The following is a 17,059-nucleotide window of genomic DNA, read 5'->3' on the forward strand; positions in this document are numbered from 1 at the left end:
AATATAATTATATATTTTTATTTTGAGAATTATAATAGTTTAGTTATTAGTTTTTTTTAACTTCCCAGATTGTGATTTTTATCTCTAGGAGTTCAATCAGGTGTTTTACATTTTCTGTAGGGCACAGGTGAATACACTGAGGTTATAGAAGAGTAATAGAAAAACCATTGAAAACCTCTTGGTGCTTGTGAATGAAAGAGGTCCAACATCAAGGCCTGGGTGCCCAGGACCATGTGTGGGGCCAAGACCATAAATGACCCTCAGGGGAGGTGGGAAGTCCATTCTAGAGAATCAGTCCTCCCAAGACTAGCATCTGAAAGTGACAGAGACCTCCCTTGTCCCCAGCACAAGCCCAACACAGAGGCAAAGCCACTAGTGTGCATAACCTGACACCTCAGGGGAGTGAGTTGGGATTGCAGTCACTCAAAGAAGGCTAAAAGTGCTTCCAAACATCAGGAAGTCTTCCACCCTCCAATCTGCTCTGTCAGCTCACCACCATAGGAATGTGGAATCATGGCTCACAGTTGGAGACCACAGCTCCAGGCTTACAGGAGGGGACCACAACTCTGGCTCATAGGAGAGGACCAGAGCTCCAGGGTCATGAGAGATAACAAGATAACCACATCTCCAGATTCCCAGGACAGGACCATTAGCTCTAGGGTTCATGGGAAAAGACTTCAGCTTCAGGATCTTGGGAGGGGCCACAGTTTGAATTATGCTGCTTCCTGCCATTTTCCTGACTCCACTGCTCTGTCTATATGACTATAGCTGTGATTAAGAAAGCTCATTTTGGCTTCTGTGCAGCAAACAGAAGCAACACTTACTTGCTGACTTGAATTTCTTGTCAGAGGGACATCAATATCGGAGAAAACCACTTTTCACTTTTGCTAAAGAGACAGATGAATCACAGGTGTTTCTTTGTCATGGCCAAGGTCTGGCTGGTTTTTGTTTCTTTTGTTTTATGTTTTTGGTTTTTTGGTGTTTTTTTTTTTATTGTTGTTTTGGTGGGGGGGTTGTATTTTTTGTTGTAGTGGTGGGAGGTTTTGTGGGGGGGTGTTGTTTTTTGTTTTGTTTTGTTTTTTGTATCTGTGATTTTCACTTCACCCTCCTTAGCCAGGGGCAGCCAGTGATGAGATATCTTCTTTTTTTTTTCTCACTGGAGTCACACTCTGCTAAGAGCTGCCACTGCATCCATCTTGGCTCTCCAGCCATTTTCTTTCTTACTTGCCCTCACCCAGCAATCTTTCCTTGTCCTCCTTGGGGTTGGTCACCTGGATGATGCCAGCTCCCTGAGGCATGCCAGGGGTGTGGTGGAATGTTTTCTGCTGCAATCTGGACGCACCAGCTACCAGGCCATGAATTCTGAGAGAGGCAGCTTGGCCTGTACCCAGGCTCTCACCAGCTCCCGCCACCAGTGTGTGAGGTGGACCTCCTAAAATTTCATTTTTTCAATTATTTTTGTTCTTTCTTATATTCATATTCCTTTATTTAATTTATATGGACTAAAATATTTTGCGAAAGTTATAATCACTGTTACCTGTGGACCAGGTATAGGGGTGCACATCAGTAATCCCCAAACTCAAGAAGCAGAAGAAGGAAGACAGTGGTTCAAAGTGAGCCTGGGCTACACAGCAAGACCTTATCCAAAATAGAACAACCAAAACAAAAAGAAAAGAGAGAAAACACACAGCAACAAAATGAAAATGAGAGCTGTCATTTCTCCTCCCCAAAGACTGAATCCATTCCTTATTTCTCAAGATTGGTTTTCTTCAGTAATAGCTCATGTTGAAATCCAATTTCAAGATTCTACATCCAGCCCCAGAGTGTTCAAGACAGATCTTTAAAAAGATTTCATAAAATCTTCTGATTATCTAAACCATAGAAATATGTGTGTCATAGTCAATAGCTTTCAGGACCAAAGCCTTGCATTCCAGGTCAGGATAATCTGTCAAGAAATTCTTTGGAATATCTGACTCCAGAACAAGGTCATTTGCATTTCTTCTCCCTAACTGATATATCTTTGAACTTTGGGTCTCAGCAAAGTAAAACTCTGCACGGTTACAGCTGTGATCGTGCCAAGCACATCCAAAATAGTCGATAAACATCTAACAGCAATTCATTCAACCCTGGCAGCTGCACGTAGGTTTCAGTGCGTGAAAGAATGGCATATGATTTCAACCAAGGTTTCTCAACCTCAGCACTTGAGTTTGGGCTGGATTGCTCTTTGTTGTAGAGGGTTGTCTTACGTATTATAGGAAGTTCAGCAGCAGATCTGAGCTCAGCTATCTGAGTAATGAGGGTTAGAGAGGGAAGTGACCTGTGTTATAGCAATCAGAGATACCCTAGCAAGTACTGTCATGGAAACAGGTAAAAGCTACAGGTAAGAGAGAAGCTCAGCAGTGCTTTATTCTGTTCATCCTGAATCATCTCAGGGTAGGGACACACACACACACACACACACACACACACACGCTCATAGACACACACTTTATTATATATAATTCATACTAAAACAAGGGTGTCAGTTCTTTGGAGGAAGTTTTAAAGACAGTTGTATCTATTTATTTGTCACCAAGATCACCAATGGTTTCCAATCTGACTTGAGATAACTCATCAGGCAGCCCTTACAAAGCATATCCTATACCTCTCTCCAAGAGATTCTGAGCCTTCAGCTAGCCCCAGTCACTAATAATTTTTTTAAAGTGCCCCAAATGTTGATACAGTAAGAATCTGTGATATAGCCCCAATCCTTAAGACATTTATATGCTAAGGGGTAAGAGATGAAGTGTTTAGTGTTTAGCATGCTCAATTGTCCAGTTGGATGTTGGGTGTCATGAAGGAAAACATTATTCAGTGATACTTGTTAAAACAAAGTAACAGACTAGTAATTCAACAACATCATGGGCATAGGGAACACTGCAATGGGAATTTATTGTGGAAAAGACATTGGTCCTAACAGTAAATGCAGCAAAGACAAGTAGGAGTTTGCACCCAAGTAGCAGAGTAAGGGTCAGTGAATGGGAAATATATTATGAGGAAATCATTCAGAATAAACAAATTGGAGCTAAACTGAACTGGCAAGATTCTTTTTCACGACAAATCAGGGTGACTAGACCTCACCCGGTGGGCAGTGGAGGCTGAAGAACCCAACCAGATACCAAAGATGAGACATTCGTTACCTGGGACAATAGACAACAACTGAAATTTAGCAAGAAAAAAAAAGACGATAATTTTCACTTTAGTCATTCGTTATCTTATCCACCTGATTTAGTATAACCCTCTACTAAAACTGCAATTTACAAAGTAGTGCACAGAGTTAGTCAAGCAGAGAATCTGTGCCATTGTTATTAATGTTCTGGAAACAAGGCGAAAACAGAGTAGGTAAGATCAAGTTATCATTGGTTCTATGTTGATTAAACTAGAAAGGTTGCTAAATGGGGTAGAATGATGTTTTGGCTGATATTTTGTGAATTCCTTGCATATCATATTGCCCTTTTCACCACTGAACAGCGCTTTAACAGTCCTCTGTTGTAAATTTTCTCTCTATATAAAATCTCCCACAATCATACACATATTATACTGTTATTGATCTCCTAGAAAGGGTGGCATTGTGGCAAACTCCAGAGAGAACAGGGTACACAGTAGACAACTAAACTTGAGTCTGAAAGACCTTAGCAAGAAAAACACAACAGAAATCATTTTCACTTTAAATTGGTAACATGTTTTAATCCAGCTTGGACTGCTGTGACAGAATACCACAGACTGAGTAGTTTATCAAAAACAGAACTTAATTCCTTACAGTTCTAGAGGCTGGAAATCCAGGATCAAGCCACCAGCACTAGATCTGATCAGGCGCTCCTCGCTCCATTCTCCCATGGCAGAAGGTGAAAGGCCAAGAGAGGTCAAATGTATCCTCACACAGCAGAAGAGCGAAGAACAGCAAGCCTACTAGTACCACAGCAGTTTAAGGTAGCATTAATCTATTCAGAAGGACACTGTCCTTGTGCTCTAAACACCCCCATTAGGCCCCACCACCTGACACTATTGCATAGTGTCAGCACATGAACTCTGAGCAACATATTTTAATCACAGCACAATCACATGAGCACTCCCTGAGGACAGTGGAGAAAACTCCGGAAAAGGAAAACAAGAAGCTCCATTATCACTTTGTTATAATACAGCTGAAAGCCCTGTAGCAAGTAATTAGATAAATTAGGCTTTCAGTCAGCTCAGATTAAGGCCTTTCCAGAATGACATTTTATATATGCAGCAGTGTTCCTGGCCTCACTTGGAAATGTCAGAGGTGGGGCAAAGTAATTAGGTTAATACAGTGGGCATTTATTTGCTTTCACATCATACTGTCAAATATTAGCTCTTTATCCATACAAGGCAGCCAGAGTTAAACACCAAAGAATAAATAAGTAATCTTAATGACTTGCTAACTGAAGAAAATAAGAGAATTGAGGAAGAACTTTCTTCTACAAATTTTAACTTGAATTTAAAAGTACGAGAACTGAAAAAAAAGTTCTACCCAAATAAATACAATTAGTGAGTAAAAACAATGGAACAAAATTCTATCCTCTTCGTATACCAAAATATAATACTACGCCAAGGTCAGGAGGCTGTCTTAATGTCAGGAATGGAGGACTGTCCTTCATGTGCTATTTTTCTATGAAAAATGGAAACATCCCACATTATTATTTTATGGAGTCACAAACATATCAGGCTGTCCAAAGGGCCATGCTAGACCCAAACTGCACTGGGAGAAGAACTTGTTCTGTAATCTGTGTTAAGGTTTTCATGATGAAGGAGAAGGGTTTCCAGAAGGCTCCCTCCCATTTTCAAAAGGTCTTCACATAGCCCATGGCCCATCCTCGACGAATCAGCCATTCACGCACAAAGAGCTTCTACACTAGCTTGTCCTCAGAATCCAGAACACTGACTGTTTCAACTGCTCAGCTTCTTAAGAATTGCTGAGAAGTAACAAATTTTCTTATTTAAGTTCTTGTTTTTTCCTTTATCGAATGTGAAACAAACAGACTGCAGGAGATACAGAGATAAAATGAAGACAGTGGACTAGACTTAACATCTAGATAAATAAGTGTTCCACTTCACAATGGTAGAAAAACACTGAAGTAAGAATCAAGAGAACTGGAACTGGAGAGATGACTCCGTGGTTAAGAGCACTGGCTGCTTTTGCAGAGGACCTGGGTTTGAATCCCAACACCCACATGGCAGCTAACAACCATCTGTAACTCCAGTTCCAGGGGATCTGACACATTCTTCTGACCTCTACAGGCATTTCATAACACCGGTGCACTTATATACATGCAGGCATAACACTCATGCATGTAAAATAGAAAAACATAATAAATAAAATAATTTTTTTAAAGAGAATCAGGAGACCTAGAGGATGATTGATGCTACCTATGGTCAAAATATGGATGAATCACAGTCAGGGACTGAAGTCTTATGTGTCAGTCTCTCTACTATACTCTTTGCATGAACTAGTATTTTACTTAATCCACATTACTCAGATTATCAATATTGTCCTCATTAAACAGATGAGAACACAAGCTTAAACTTATATGAAGTTGCACAACAGAACCCCAGCTTGACTAAAAAGAAAGGCATAATTTCCCACTGAAAAACATGCTTATTTAGTAACTGCTTATGCAAGGATCTCTGCTGAGCTCTGGAGTATTTTTTATGCTGATTATATTTTATTTATTTTTAAAGTAATTTTAATTTTTATTGAATTTTTGTGATTTTCACACAATATAGTTTGATGATATTTAGATCCCCTCCCCCCACTGCCTCCCACCCAATTTAATGTAATCATATATATGATTTGTGAAGGACATTATGTCCAAATGTCCTTCAATGTGGTTCCATCCATTGGGCCCACCAAGAGTCCCATCCATGTAAGACACTGTCTTTCCTCCTCACACCAGTCATCAATGGCAAAAGTTCTTTAGGTTGGGATTTCTTAGTCACTTCCCCATGTGGGTTTTGTCTGGTTTGAGCTTATAGGATTATGTAGGCACTCTCCATTCCTGCGAGTTTCATATGAGTAACTGACCAGCTATCTGGAAGACTCTCTTTCCTTGTGTTCTGGCTCTTACAGTCTTTTTGCCTCATCTTCTGCAATGATCCATGATTCTTGGGAGGCAGAGCTTTGAAATAGGTGTCCTATTCATGGATAAGCACTCTGTGGCCTCCTGTTCTCTACACACTGGCTAATTGTGGGTTTCAGTGTTAATCACCATCAGTTTTAGGTCAGAGTAGTTCAACAGACTCCCAGAAAAACACAGGCCATTGTCACAGCCCTTGATTCCCTCCCAGAACTTGAAGGTAAGACCCTATTGCTGCAGACAGGACATGCTTCAAACACAGACCTTAGAGCAATGGAGCTGGAACTGACCTGGAAGCCTCCTCCCTGTAGACTAAGTCTCATAGATGGTATCAGAGGATACTATACAAGCTGCTAAGGGAGAAAACCAGTCACTGGTCCTACCCAGTTGTAAAGCCTAAGAAACAGCAACTGGTCCAGTAAACCATCACTATTGGTGCAGTAGTGGCACTTTTAGGGGATAATCAACAACTGTCTAATTGAAATTAAGGCCTGTTCAATGGGAGGGAACTCATATGTGGTACTATCACCGTAGCCAAATACACATGGCTAGAGAGGCCATAGGTCCTAGAGAAAGACCTACTTTTGCCACATCCCTAAAACAAAGTAATTTCTTACCTTATTCAAAATATGCATCCTCATTTTTATAGACAAGTACACCTTTCAATCCTATCAAAGAAGCTTCTTTTTACAATAGATGAAGACTATTACAGAGCTCCAGAACTGGTCAAACACAGAGAATAAGTGTTTGTGAGACAACCCTAAGTTTAGAACTGAATAAGCCACCCTGGCCCAGCTCTATAATCTGTGCTCACCTGCTTTCTCTTCCATATATTTACATGACTATACTTTACTTTTGATGACCTCCTCACATTCTCATGTCTGCCTGCAGGTGGTGGGCAGGGGAGTGGGAAGCATGTTCAACAACATGTGGACCCTATGGAGAAAAGAAGCGAACAGTACTGTGCATCCAGACAATGGGCTCTGATGAGCAGGCTCTCCCTGCTACAGACTGCCAGCATCTGCTGAAGCCCAAGGCCTTTGCTTCCTGTAACAGAGAGATTCTGTGTCCATCAGACTGGACAGTAGGCAATTGGAGTGAGGTAAGTTCAGGAACTGAAGGGAAACTGGTATTATTCCTGCTTCATCAGCCCTTTACCCATTCTTCCAAAGTGAACCAACATAAAAATTGCCTAAGACAGAGCCAGCATTCATCATCTCTGACCTCTTTCCTTCATTTCCCATTTTTCAGCTTTACAGGTCTTGCTTTCACTTGCCCTGTTTTCAACTGTTTTCTAGGGATCAGGTGGATCTCACTAATACAAGCTCATGACAGGCGTTGATTCATTGCTGAAAGTTTGCTGGTCCATTGTTAAGCCACTGATAGCAAAGTGTGTCTCCCTCCACAGCCCCAAAGCCAGTTTGTAAAAAGTTACTGGTTCGTTATGGTAGTTAATTAATTCTATAAATATAATTAGACTTGAAGTTCACGAAAAACCCTAGGCTATAATTTCCATGTCACTATGGTACATGTTTCATCAGACTTTATTGAGATTTCAGAGTGAGCAAGTGAAATAAATTTCTTTCTTTCTTTCTTCCTTTCTTTCTCCCTTCCTTCTTTTCCTTCCTTCCTTCCTTCTTTCCTTCCTTCCTTCCTTCCTTCCTTCCTTCCTTCCTTCAAGATGATCCATGCCTCCAAGAGCTTCACCTCTGCTTTCCTGTGTGCATTTCAGTTATGATACAAACGATGTCTACAAAATAAGTTACCTTTAGAAATGAACATGTCAGAGTTTTGAGGAGGATGCTGACTTCATCTTATATGGTTTTTAATTTTTTAAATTTTATTTATTGATTTATTAGAGGGGGATTGTGCCTGTACCACACTATGTGTGTGGAGATCAGAAGACAACTTTTGGGAGTTGGTACTCTCCCTCCACCATGTGGATTCTGGGGATCAAATTCAGGTCATCAGGCTTGGTGGCAAGTACCTTTACCTGCTAAACCACCTCACTGGCCCCTATGCACTTTCTTGAGAAGCCATAAGATTCCTATAACAATGGCCAGAAATTTTCAGGAGTGCTTTCTGAGGCCTTGTCTTTAGGGAAATAGAAAATATTTGGTTCAGGAGAATACCACAGAAAGTCAGTTAGAACTAGCGTTGATGAGTAAGTAAGCAATATACTCAGTTGAGACAAACCTTTTGTGTTTAAAAGGTAATGTTTATTTCAAAACTTATTTTTATGTATAGCTTATAAAATTTCTCTGAAAGTATTATCTAAATAAGTCTAAAATCAACAAAAGTACCATCTGAGAGTACTTGAAAGCAGAGTACTCATGTGAATATAGAAGCTTTCATAACATTTCCAAGATTTTTTTTTAGGTTATAATCATAGTCAGGTTCGTTTAGCTTCTAATTCTGTGCAGGATGCTCTGGTAAGTATGCAAATGAAAATAAAGAAATGAAGCATGATTCCTAGATTGAAAAACCTCCTACCAAAAATGGGAGACATAGGATGAAAAACGGAGAGGCAATGGGGGACAGGTAGTGGATTAATGCAAAGAGGTGTAAATGCAAAGATAATAATACATCTGCCAATTAATGCAGGTACAATACAGATTTGTGTACTGGTGTATGTGCACACATCAGTGACAAGCCAGAACACCTTCTCTGCTCTTCTTGGGAAAGAGAAATCATAGCATGTAGTTGGCCTGACCTATTAGTTCATCACCAACCTAGATTGCTATAAATTACAGTGTTGTCAAAATAAGGCTGAATGGGGTGTTGTGACTGATCCATTAAATCTGTTTACCAAAAATGTGTTGGCTGCATTGAAAACAGTTAATAATTCTTGTCAAGTAGAATTTACTAATTGCCAGAATCTCAATGCTTTCTGAAAAGACTATAATTACAGATTTAGCTGAAGAGTTGTTCTTCCTGTGTTCATACATATGCAGAGCATATAATAACCTGCCCTAGCTGGAAAGCAGGGGAGCAAGTTGGCAGGAGGCAGCAAGTACTAGTATCTGTGATTCCAACAGCAAGCCATTGTAGTTGATTGACAGTGCATGTGGCATCCAGTGTCTAGCTTCCTCTTGCAGAGCTGAGCAGAAAGGCCATGCCAATGCCTTCATTAGGAGATGGTTTTAGAAATGCCTTTATTTGAATCAGCCTCAGAAGATTCATTGAATAGATCTCCGTTTCTTCTTTCTGCTCTCTTGTCAATAGCCCACCAGTGAGTTTTGCTGAAATATGATAAAATAATGTCTTTGACAGTATAACTATGCTCAGATATTTTTGTAAGAGAGATAATATCATGATTCTTGGTATACAGTATTTGTTATCAAAATCTTGACTTGATGCCAACATTATTTGAAGCAGAGAAGAGCTCTTGCATCTGGTCTGCATTGAGCTAAGTATTTGCTTGAGCATAAAATAACTGGGCCAAGAGAAGATGAAACTGATAGTCTCCTAGAGTCCTATAGAATAGTCCTCCTTGGAGCATCCAAGATAGAAAGAATAAAAGTAAAATTCATAAGCTATCCTTCCTTCCTTATCAAGGTCTTTTCATCAACCTGATATGAAGAAAAGATTTTTTAAATCAATCTCTGGGTGAGAGAGGAGCAGAGCTCTATGTTGGTTGGCACTAGTCTTACTAAACCACTTCCCCATGTCTTTGGTGTATACACTGCCTAAGTGGGCAGTTCCCCGTGTGCTTATTTGGCCTGGTTCTCCCATTGGTTGATAGCTGCTATTTGATTTGATATAAATGTGCATAGATCAAACACGGGACTTCCCTAAGCCACATATGAGTATCTGTGTATACAGCCTCTCTTTTTTTTAAAAAAAAATATTTTATTTGTTAGTTTAATTTTATGTGTATGAGTGTATTGCCTGCATGTATGTGAGTGCGCCCATGTCGTGCAATGCCGTGAAGGTCAGAAGAGGGCTTCAGATTGCCCTGGGACTGGAGTTAAGGACAGTTTGTAGCTGCCATGTGGGTGGTGGGAATTGAACCCAGGTGCTCTTAACTGCTGAGCCAGCTCTCTAGCCCCACAGCCTCTCTTTTCAGAAGAATTTAAGGCTATTTACAATAGAAGGCTAGAAATAAGAGTGGTGAAATAAAAGTCATGGTCATGACTAGGAATAGACCAAGATCTAAAATGAGACCAGTAAGTTTACTGTGGTTCTGTTTTCATTTTAACCCAGGGCATCTAGGCAACTAAAGCAACAGAGTAGGTTCTGTACTAGGTGATAGACAAAAACACACTTTTTTCCTAAGAAGCATCCCTGTAATAATAAATTTCCAAAATTATACAATTATACAATTATACAAGGGGCTTGTTTATCTGTTTTGCAGTACAGGAGATTGAATCAAGGGTCTTGCATATGCTAGGCAAGTACTCTACCATGAAGCTCACATTCCAGCACTTTGAAACAGGTTCTTGCTAAATTATCCAGGCTTGCCTCTGACTTTTGATCTTCTTGCCTCATTCTCTCAAGTATCTGGGAATACAGGTGCACACAACCACACTCAACTTATATGAGGATTTTAGTCATAGATCCAAAGATATAATTAGAAAATGGTCCATTCATAGGCTTTATAGAAAGATGTGGCACCTTTTTACATAGATGGATGGACAGATGACTCCTGAAAGCACTATGTAGTTAATAAATGTGACTGGCTTCATGTATCAGGGGCAAGAAGTGAAGTGGAAGAGACTCCAAAGAACTCTCCAGGCTCTCTGCATAAATTCTCTGTGCAATCTTAGGCCAATTATTTCACTTCGTACAGCTTCAGTTTCACCAACTATAAATCAGTGTTTTTGTCCTGTCAGATAGACTTTGTAGGATGGTGATTTTTTTTCCAGGCTTTCTAGCCCTAGCAATCTCAAACTACATGAACTTCAGCTAGTATTAACCATCTCTCACCCTTTTCTCATCTCTAATGATAGCATTGTTTAAGGACTGAATATGTAACCACTTACCATATTACCTGGAAAATGCTGTATGTCACTAAATGACGGCTTTATTAGCAAGCAAAAAGACAAAAGCTGACTTTCTATGTTACTCTTATTTTTTTAATTTTTGTCCATCAGTGGCATCCAGTGTCCTAAATCAGGGCCACTTTTATGCACAAAGCACTAATAGCACCTGCCATTTTTTAAATCCCTACAGAAATGTTTGAGACTTCAAACCACTGAAACAAAAGAAAACCAAAATCTTTTTCTGTTGCTTCCAAACAACTCAAAAGAATACTGAAAATCAGCAATATTTAATTTCATATTAGTAACAAACATTAACTGTACATTCAATATGTACATTAAGTAGCTGTATACATATTTATATACTTAATATTTCCAAAAAACTTATTAGTTCCATTTCATAGGTGAAGAAAGTGAAGCATAGAGATGCCTAGAAACATTTTCAAGGTCATACAGCTGCTAAGTGATGGAGGGTTTGAATGGAAGCAGCCAAGATTCTACTCTGAACCCTGTGTCGTGCTGCATGCCTTCAAATATAGCAGTATGACTGTTCCTAGAATTCATAAGAAACATATTCTGTTTGGAAACAATTTGAAAATCATCCTTTCTCACTTTGCTAGAATCTAAAATATGCTTAATGTTTGCTGAGATTTCAGAGCCTCTCAAAAATGGAATGTGTTAGTCTCACCAAGTAATTGTAAAATCAAAAGGAAAAAAATTCATATGGTTTCTATAACAAAGTACTATCTGTCTCTCACTTAAGATTGGAAATGTGTTTGAATACTAGAAGTAAGCCTCAAACATGTCTCCTGCCCCTACAAGTACTTCCTTCAGTATTAGGAACCATGGACTTTACATATGTCTTTCTTTGCTTCTTATTTCAGCACAGATAGGGCATTGGCTTTTGTTTCCATGCCTTCTTTTTGAAGAGCCAGTGAGAGATTACTTATGATCTGTTCAATTACTATACATTATTTATGGCTTGGACTTAAAGAATTTCCTTAGAAGATTCATATTTGAAAGCTTGGTCCCAAGCTAGTGAATCTACTCAATGGAAGGTGGTTGGATTGTGGGGAATTAGACCTAATTAATGAATAAATCTCCTAATGGCTTCTTGGTAGGTTGTCATTGTTAGGTGGTAGTGGGAGGAAGTAGAAGGTTAGTCCTGGCTGGAGGAAGTAGATCCCGGGGACATGCCTGTGAAGGGTATTTTTTGCCCTAGTCTCTACCTGTTACTATCTGCTTTCTGAGTGTAGTAAAGTGAACAGCTTTCTTACATCATGCCATTCCTGTATGATGTTTCTTCTTGCCAAGGGCCCCAAACTAACTGAGTCAGACAGAGACAATGGACTGAGAACTCTGAAGTCATGGGCTAAAATAAATTTTTCCTCCTTCTACCTGTTTTAGGAATCTGGCTGCCATGACACTCTAACCCCTTTGCAAACAGGTTTTACTTCACAGACGTTTTGTAACTTGGTAGGCTGATGCTTTGTTCATTTGCTGTGTGTTTTGATTAGTCATGGAAGAGCAGATTAAAGATATTCCTCGATGCTGAGTACATCTGCTTTGGTAAGATGGTCATTTTCACAATATTAATTCTTCCAATCCATTAGCATGGGAGGTCGTTCTATCTTCTGATGTCTTCCTCAATCTCTTTCTTTAAAGGTTTAAAATTTTCATTGTAGAGGTCTTTAAGGTCTTTGGTCAGGTTTATCCAGAGATATATTTTTTTTGCAGCTATTGTGAAAGGGAGTGTTTCCATGTACTCTCTCGCTGATTGCTTATTATTGGTATATCAAAAGGCTACAGATTTCTGCAGATTAATTAAGTAATAATTTCTAAGACTTTTCTGGTGGAATTTTTGGCATCTCTTAGATATAATATCATATCGTCTGCAAAAGGGATAATTTCATCTCTTCTTTTCCAATTATTACTCCTTTAATTTCCTTCTCTTGTCTTAATGCTCTTGCAAGAGTTTCATGCTCTGTGTTAAAAAAGAGTGAAGATACTGGACAACCTTGTCTGATTCCTGATTTTAATGGGAATTCTTCCAGTTTTTCTCCATTTAGAATGATGTTGGCTGTGGGTTTGTTGTATATGGCTTTAATTATGTTGAGGTATGTTCCTTCCAGTCCAATTCCCTCTAGGACTTTGAACATAAATGCATGTTGAATTTTGTCAAAGGCCTTCTCTGCATCTATTGAGATCACCATGTGGTTCTTGTCTTTGAGTCCATTTATATGATTTATGATGTTTATTGACTTATGTATATTGAACCTCCCCGCATATCTGGAATAAAGCCGACTTGATCATGGTGGATGATCTTTTTGATGTGTGGTTGTATGTGGTTTGCAAGTATTTTGTTGAGAAATTTTGCATCTATATTTATTAAGGGTATGGGTCTATAGTTTTCTTTTTTAGTTGTATGTTTACTTGGCTTTGGTATTAGGCAGATGCTGGCTTAATAGAAGGAATTTGGAAGTTCTCCCTCCATTTCCATCTTTTTGAATAAAATAAAGTAGTATTGGATATAGATCTTTTTTAAATGTCTAGTAGAATTCTTCTGTAAATCCATCTGGTCCTGGGCTTTTTTTAGTTGGGAGGTTTTGTATTACTGTTTCAATTTCCTTATGTGTTATGGGTCTGTTTAAGATGTTGATCTCTTTTTGGTTTATGCTTTTAGATACCTGTCCATTTCTTTTAGGTTTTCAAATTTAGTAGTGTACAGGTTTTTAAAGTATTCCCTTATAATGTTCTGGATCTTTTTGCTGTCTGTTGTGATATTTCCCCTTTCATCTCAATATTGTTGATTTGGAGGTGCTCTTTCTTTCTTTCAGTTAACTGGGCTAAGGGTCTGTCAATCTTGTTTATCTTTTCGAAGAACCAGCTCTTGGATTCTTTGTATTGTTTTCTTTATTAATATTTCATTAATTTCTGCTCTAATTTTTGTTACTTTTTCTTGTCTGCTGGGTTTGGGTTTCATTTGTTGTTGCTTTTCAAGTGTCTTGAGTTGCAATGTTCAGTCATTTGTCTGTGTTCTAAGTTGTTGGTTTTTTTGTTTGTTTGTTTTCTGTTTTTTTGTCTTTTTGAGACAGGGTCTCCCTGTAGCCCCAGCTGTCTTGGAACTCCCTATGTGGACCAGGCTGGCCTTGAACTCACAGAGATCTGCCTGCCTCTGCCTCCTGAGTGCTGGGATTAAAGGCATGTGCCACCATGCCCGGCACCTTTCTAATGAAGGCACCTAGAGGTATAAACTTCCCTCTCTACTTTCAACGTGTCCCAGAGCTTTTGTTGTGTTGTATTGTCCTTTTCATTTAGTTCCAGGAATACTTTTATTTCTTTCTTAATTTCTCTTTTGACCCATTCATCATTCAGGAGTGTGTTGTTTAATCTCCCTGTATTCGTGTGGTGATTTTGGCTTCTTCGGGTGTTGATTGTAAGCTTTATTGCATTGTGGTCTGATAGAATACATGGAATTATTTCAATCTTTTTGTATTGGTTGAGGTGTGTTTTGTGCCCCAGTATATGCTCAATTTTGGAGAAAGTTCCACAGGATGCTGAATAGAAAGTATATTCTTTGGTGCTTGGGTGGAATATTCAGTAGATGTCTACTAGGCTCATTTGATGTATGGTATTGTTTAGTTCAGACGTCTCTTTGTTAATTCTCTGTCCTGTTGACCTGTCTAATGGTGACAATGGGGTATTGAAGTCCCATACTATTAGTAAGTTGGGATTAATCTGGGTCTTAAAGTCCTATAGTACTGTTTTTATGAAGTTGGCTTTGCCAGAGTTTGGTGAATATATGTTCATGATTGTAATATCTTCTTGGTTTATTGTTCCTTTGATCAGAATGAAGTGGCCCTCTTTATCTCTTCTGATTAGTTTTAGTTTAAAAGTCTATTTTGTCAGATATTAGAATTGCAGCACCTGCTTATTTCTTAGTACCATTCACTTGGTATATTTCTGTCCACCCTTTCACCTTAAGGTAGTGTCTGTCCTTGAAAGTGAGATGAGTTTCTTGCAGACAACAAAAAGATGGGTTTTGTTTCTTAATCCATTCAACTAGTCTGTGTCTTTTGACTGGTGAGTTAAGTCCATTGATATTTAAAGTTATTAATGAAAGATGTATATTGATTCCTGTCATTTTGATTTCTGTTCATATTTTTAGTGTAGCTGTGCAATTCCATAGTTATACCTTCATTACATTTCTTTCTGTAACCCCTTTGGTATAGTCGTTACTGTCTTCAGCTCTTTGTATTGCTTCAAGAACTCTCTGAAAGGCTGGTTTTGTGGACATGAATTCTTTCAGCTTATTTATGCTATGAAATATTTTTCTTTCCCCTTTGACTATAATAGACATTTTGGCTGGGTAAAGTAATCTGGGTTGGCATCTATGGTCATTTAGAACTGGGAATACTTTGGTTCAGGCTCTTCTGGCTTTCGTAGTTTGCACTGAAAAGTCAGCTGTAATTCTCATGGGTTTTCCTTTATATGTGACTTGTTTTTCTTTTGAAGCTTTCACTATTCTGTCTTTGTTCTGTATGTTTATTGTTTTCACTATGATGTGCCATAAAGAGTTTCTTTTCTGTCCTGTCTATTTCGTGTTCTATGTGCTTCTTATATTTGTATGGGTGTGTCTTTCTTTAATTTTGGGAATTTTTCTTCTATAACCCTGTTGAAGATCTGGTCCATATCATTATCCTGAGATTCTTTTCCTTCCTGTATGTCTGTGGTTTACAAGTTTTGTATTTTTATGGTGTCACACAATTCCTGCATATCCCATTCCTGTGTTTTCTTAAATTTTGGTCATAATCTTTGCTTTAGTAGTCTAATTTGTCCACTTTATCTTCCAGTCTTGATATTCTGTTTTCTATTTCATTCATCCTATTGGTGGGGCTTTTTCCTGTCATTTCTAATTGGCTTATGGAGTGTTTCACTTCATTCTTTATTTCAGCCTGAGCATTCTTCAATATTTCTAGCTCTTTTCTGAATTCATTCAGAAGTTTATCCCTATCTTCCTTCAGCTCTATGATTACCTTGTTTGTGTGTTCTTTAAATTCACTGAAATCTTTTATCATGTATATAATTGTTCTTTTGAGTTCCATATCCTGCATTATCTCTTTGGGGTTCTCATTGTACTCCTCTAGAGGACTGTTGATATTTGGTGAGGATATTATTTGAGTTGTTCATGTTATCATTTTTTTGCTGTGAATTTGACATGTGTGTTTCTTTCGTAGTTTCTGATTCTTGTGTGAGACTCAAGCCTTCCTTTGTTGAGTTTAGGTCTGCTTCTTCTTATAAACTTTATGTGCTTTTTTAGTTTATTTGTTGGGCATGAAAAGCTGGTTGGTCTAGGCCTCAAGTTCTGTCTTTTGATTTTATATTGAATGGGCCAAATGGCTTTCATCTTGCTGCTCAGGAGTTCCCACAGAAGCCCAAGTTGAATGAGGATCAGATGTTCTCTGGCTTTCTCCTAAGGTCTGGATCCCTCCAGGAAAGAAGCTGACCTCAGGAATTTGGGGGCTGAGCTGACCTGGGACCTGTGCCTGTCTCAGGCTTGCAAAGGCAAGAGGTGGGGTAAGGAATAAGCCCCAAGGGCTCCTAGGGAGTAGACCCAGGAAGTGGGTTGGTCCTGGGTGCAATAGGTCAGGAAGCAGTGGGGAATCTGGGCCAAGAGGTTAGTCCAGAGGTCTGGGGTGCCAAGACAAGAAATGTGCTAGTAGCCATGGCTAGGAGGGGAGATAGGGTAAGGGAGATGGAGGGTGAATGAGGCTGGGGGAGTCAAGGTGCAGTGGGCTCCCCTGAACTTACCCAGGACAGATGCTGGCCCCAGGAAGCTGGGGGTGGGGTAGGGGGTGCCTGTGTCACCCAGAGATGCAAAGGTGAGGGCAGGAACAGGTCCAGAGGGTTCCCAGGAACTAGAGGGAGGACTTGGGTTGGTCT

The 17,059-nt window shown here is 39.2% G+C and overlaps 1 protein-coding gene across 1 annotated transcript in view; it reads left to right on the forward strand.

Moving 5' to 3' along the window:
- The window catches only part of Adamts12 (ADAM metallopeptidase with thrombospondin type 1 motif 12), a 419,706-nt gene that overhangs the window by 348,817 nt on the left and 53,830 nt on the right, over nt 1-17,059 (forward strand). Inside the window, exon 18 of the mRNA XM_008835445.3 lies at nt 7,026-7,236. Coding sequence (XP_008833667.1) covers nt 7,026-7,236 — 211 coding nt within the window. The remainder of the gene's footprint in view (nt 1-7,025; nt 7,237-17,059) is intronic.

This window comes from Nannospalax galili, unplaced genomic scaffold (genome assembly GCF_000622305.1).
Source record: "Nannospalax galili isolate Female #2095 unplaced genomic scaffold, S.galili_v1.0 scaffold150, whole genome shotgun sequence".
Taxonomy (NCBI): Eukaryota; Metazoa; Chordata; class Mammalia; order Rodentia; family Spalacidae; genus Nannospalax; species Nannospalax galili.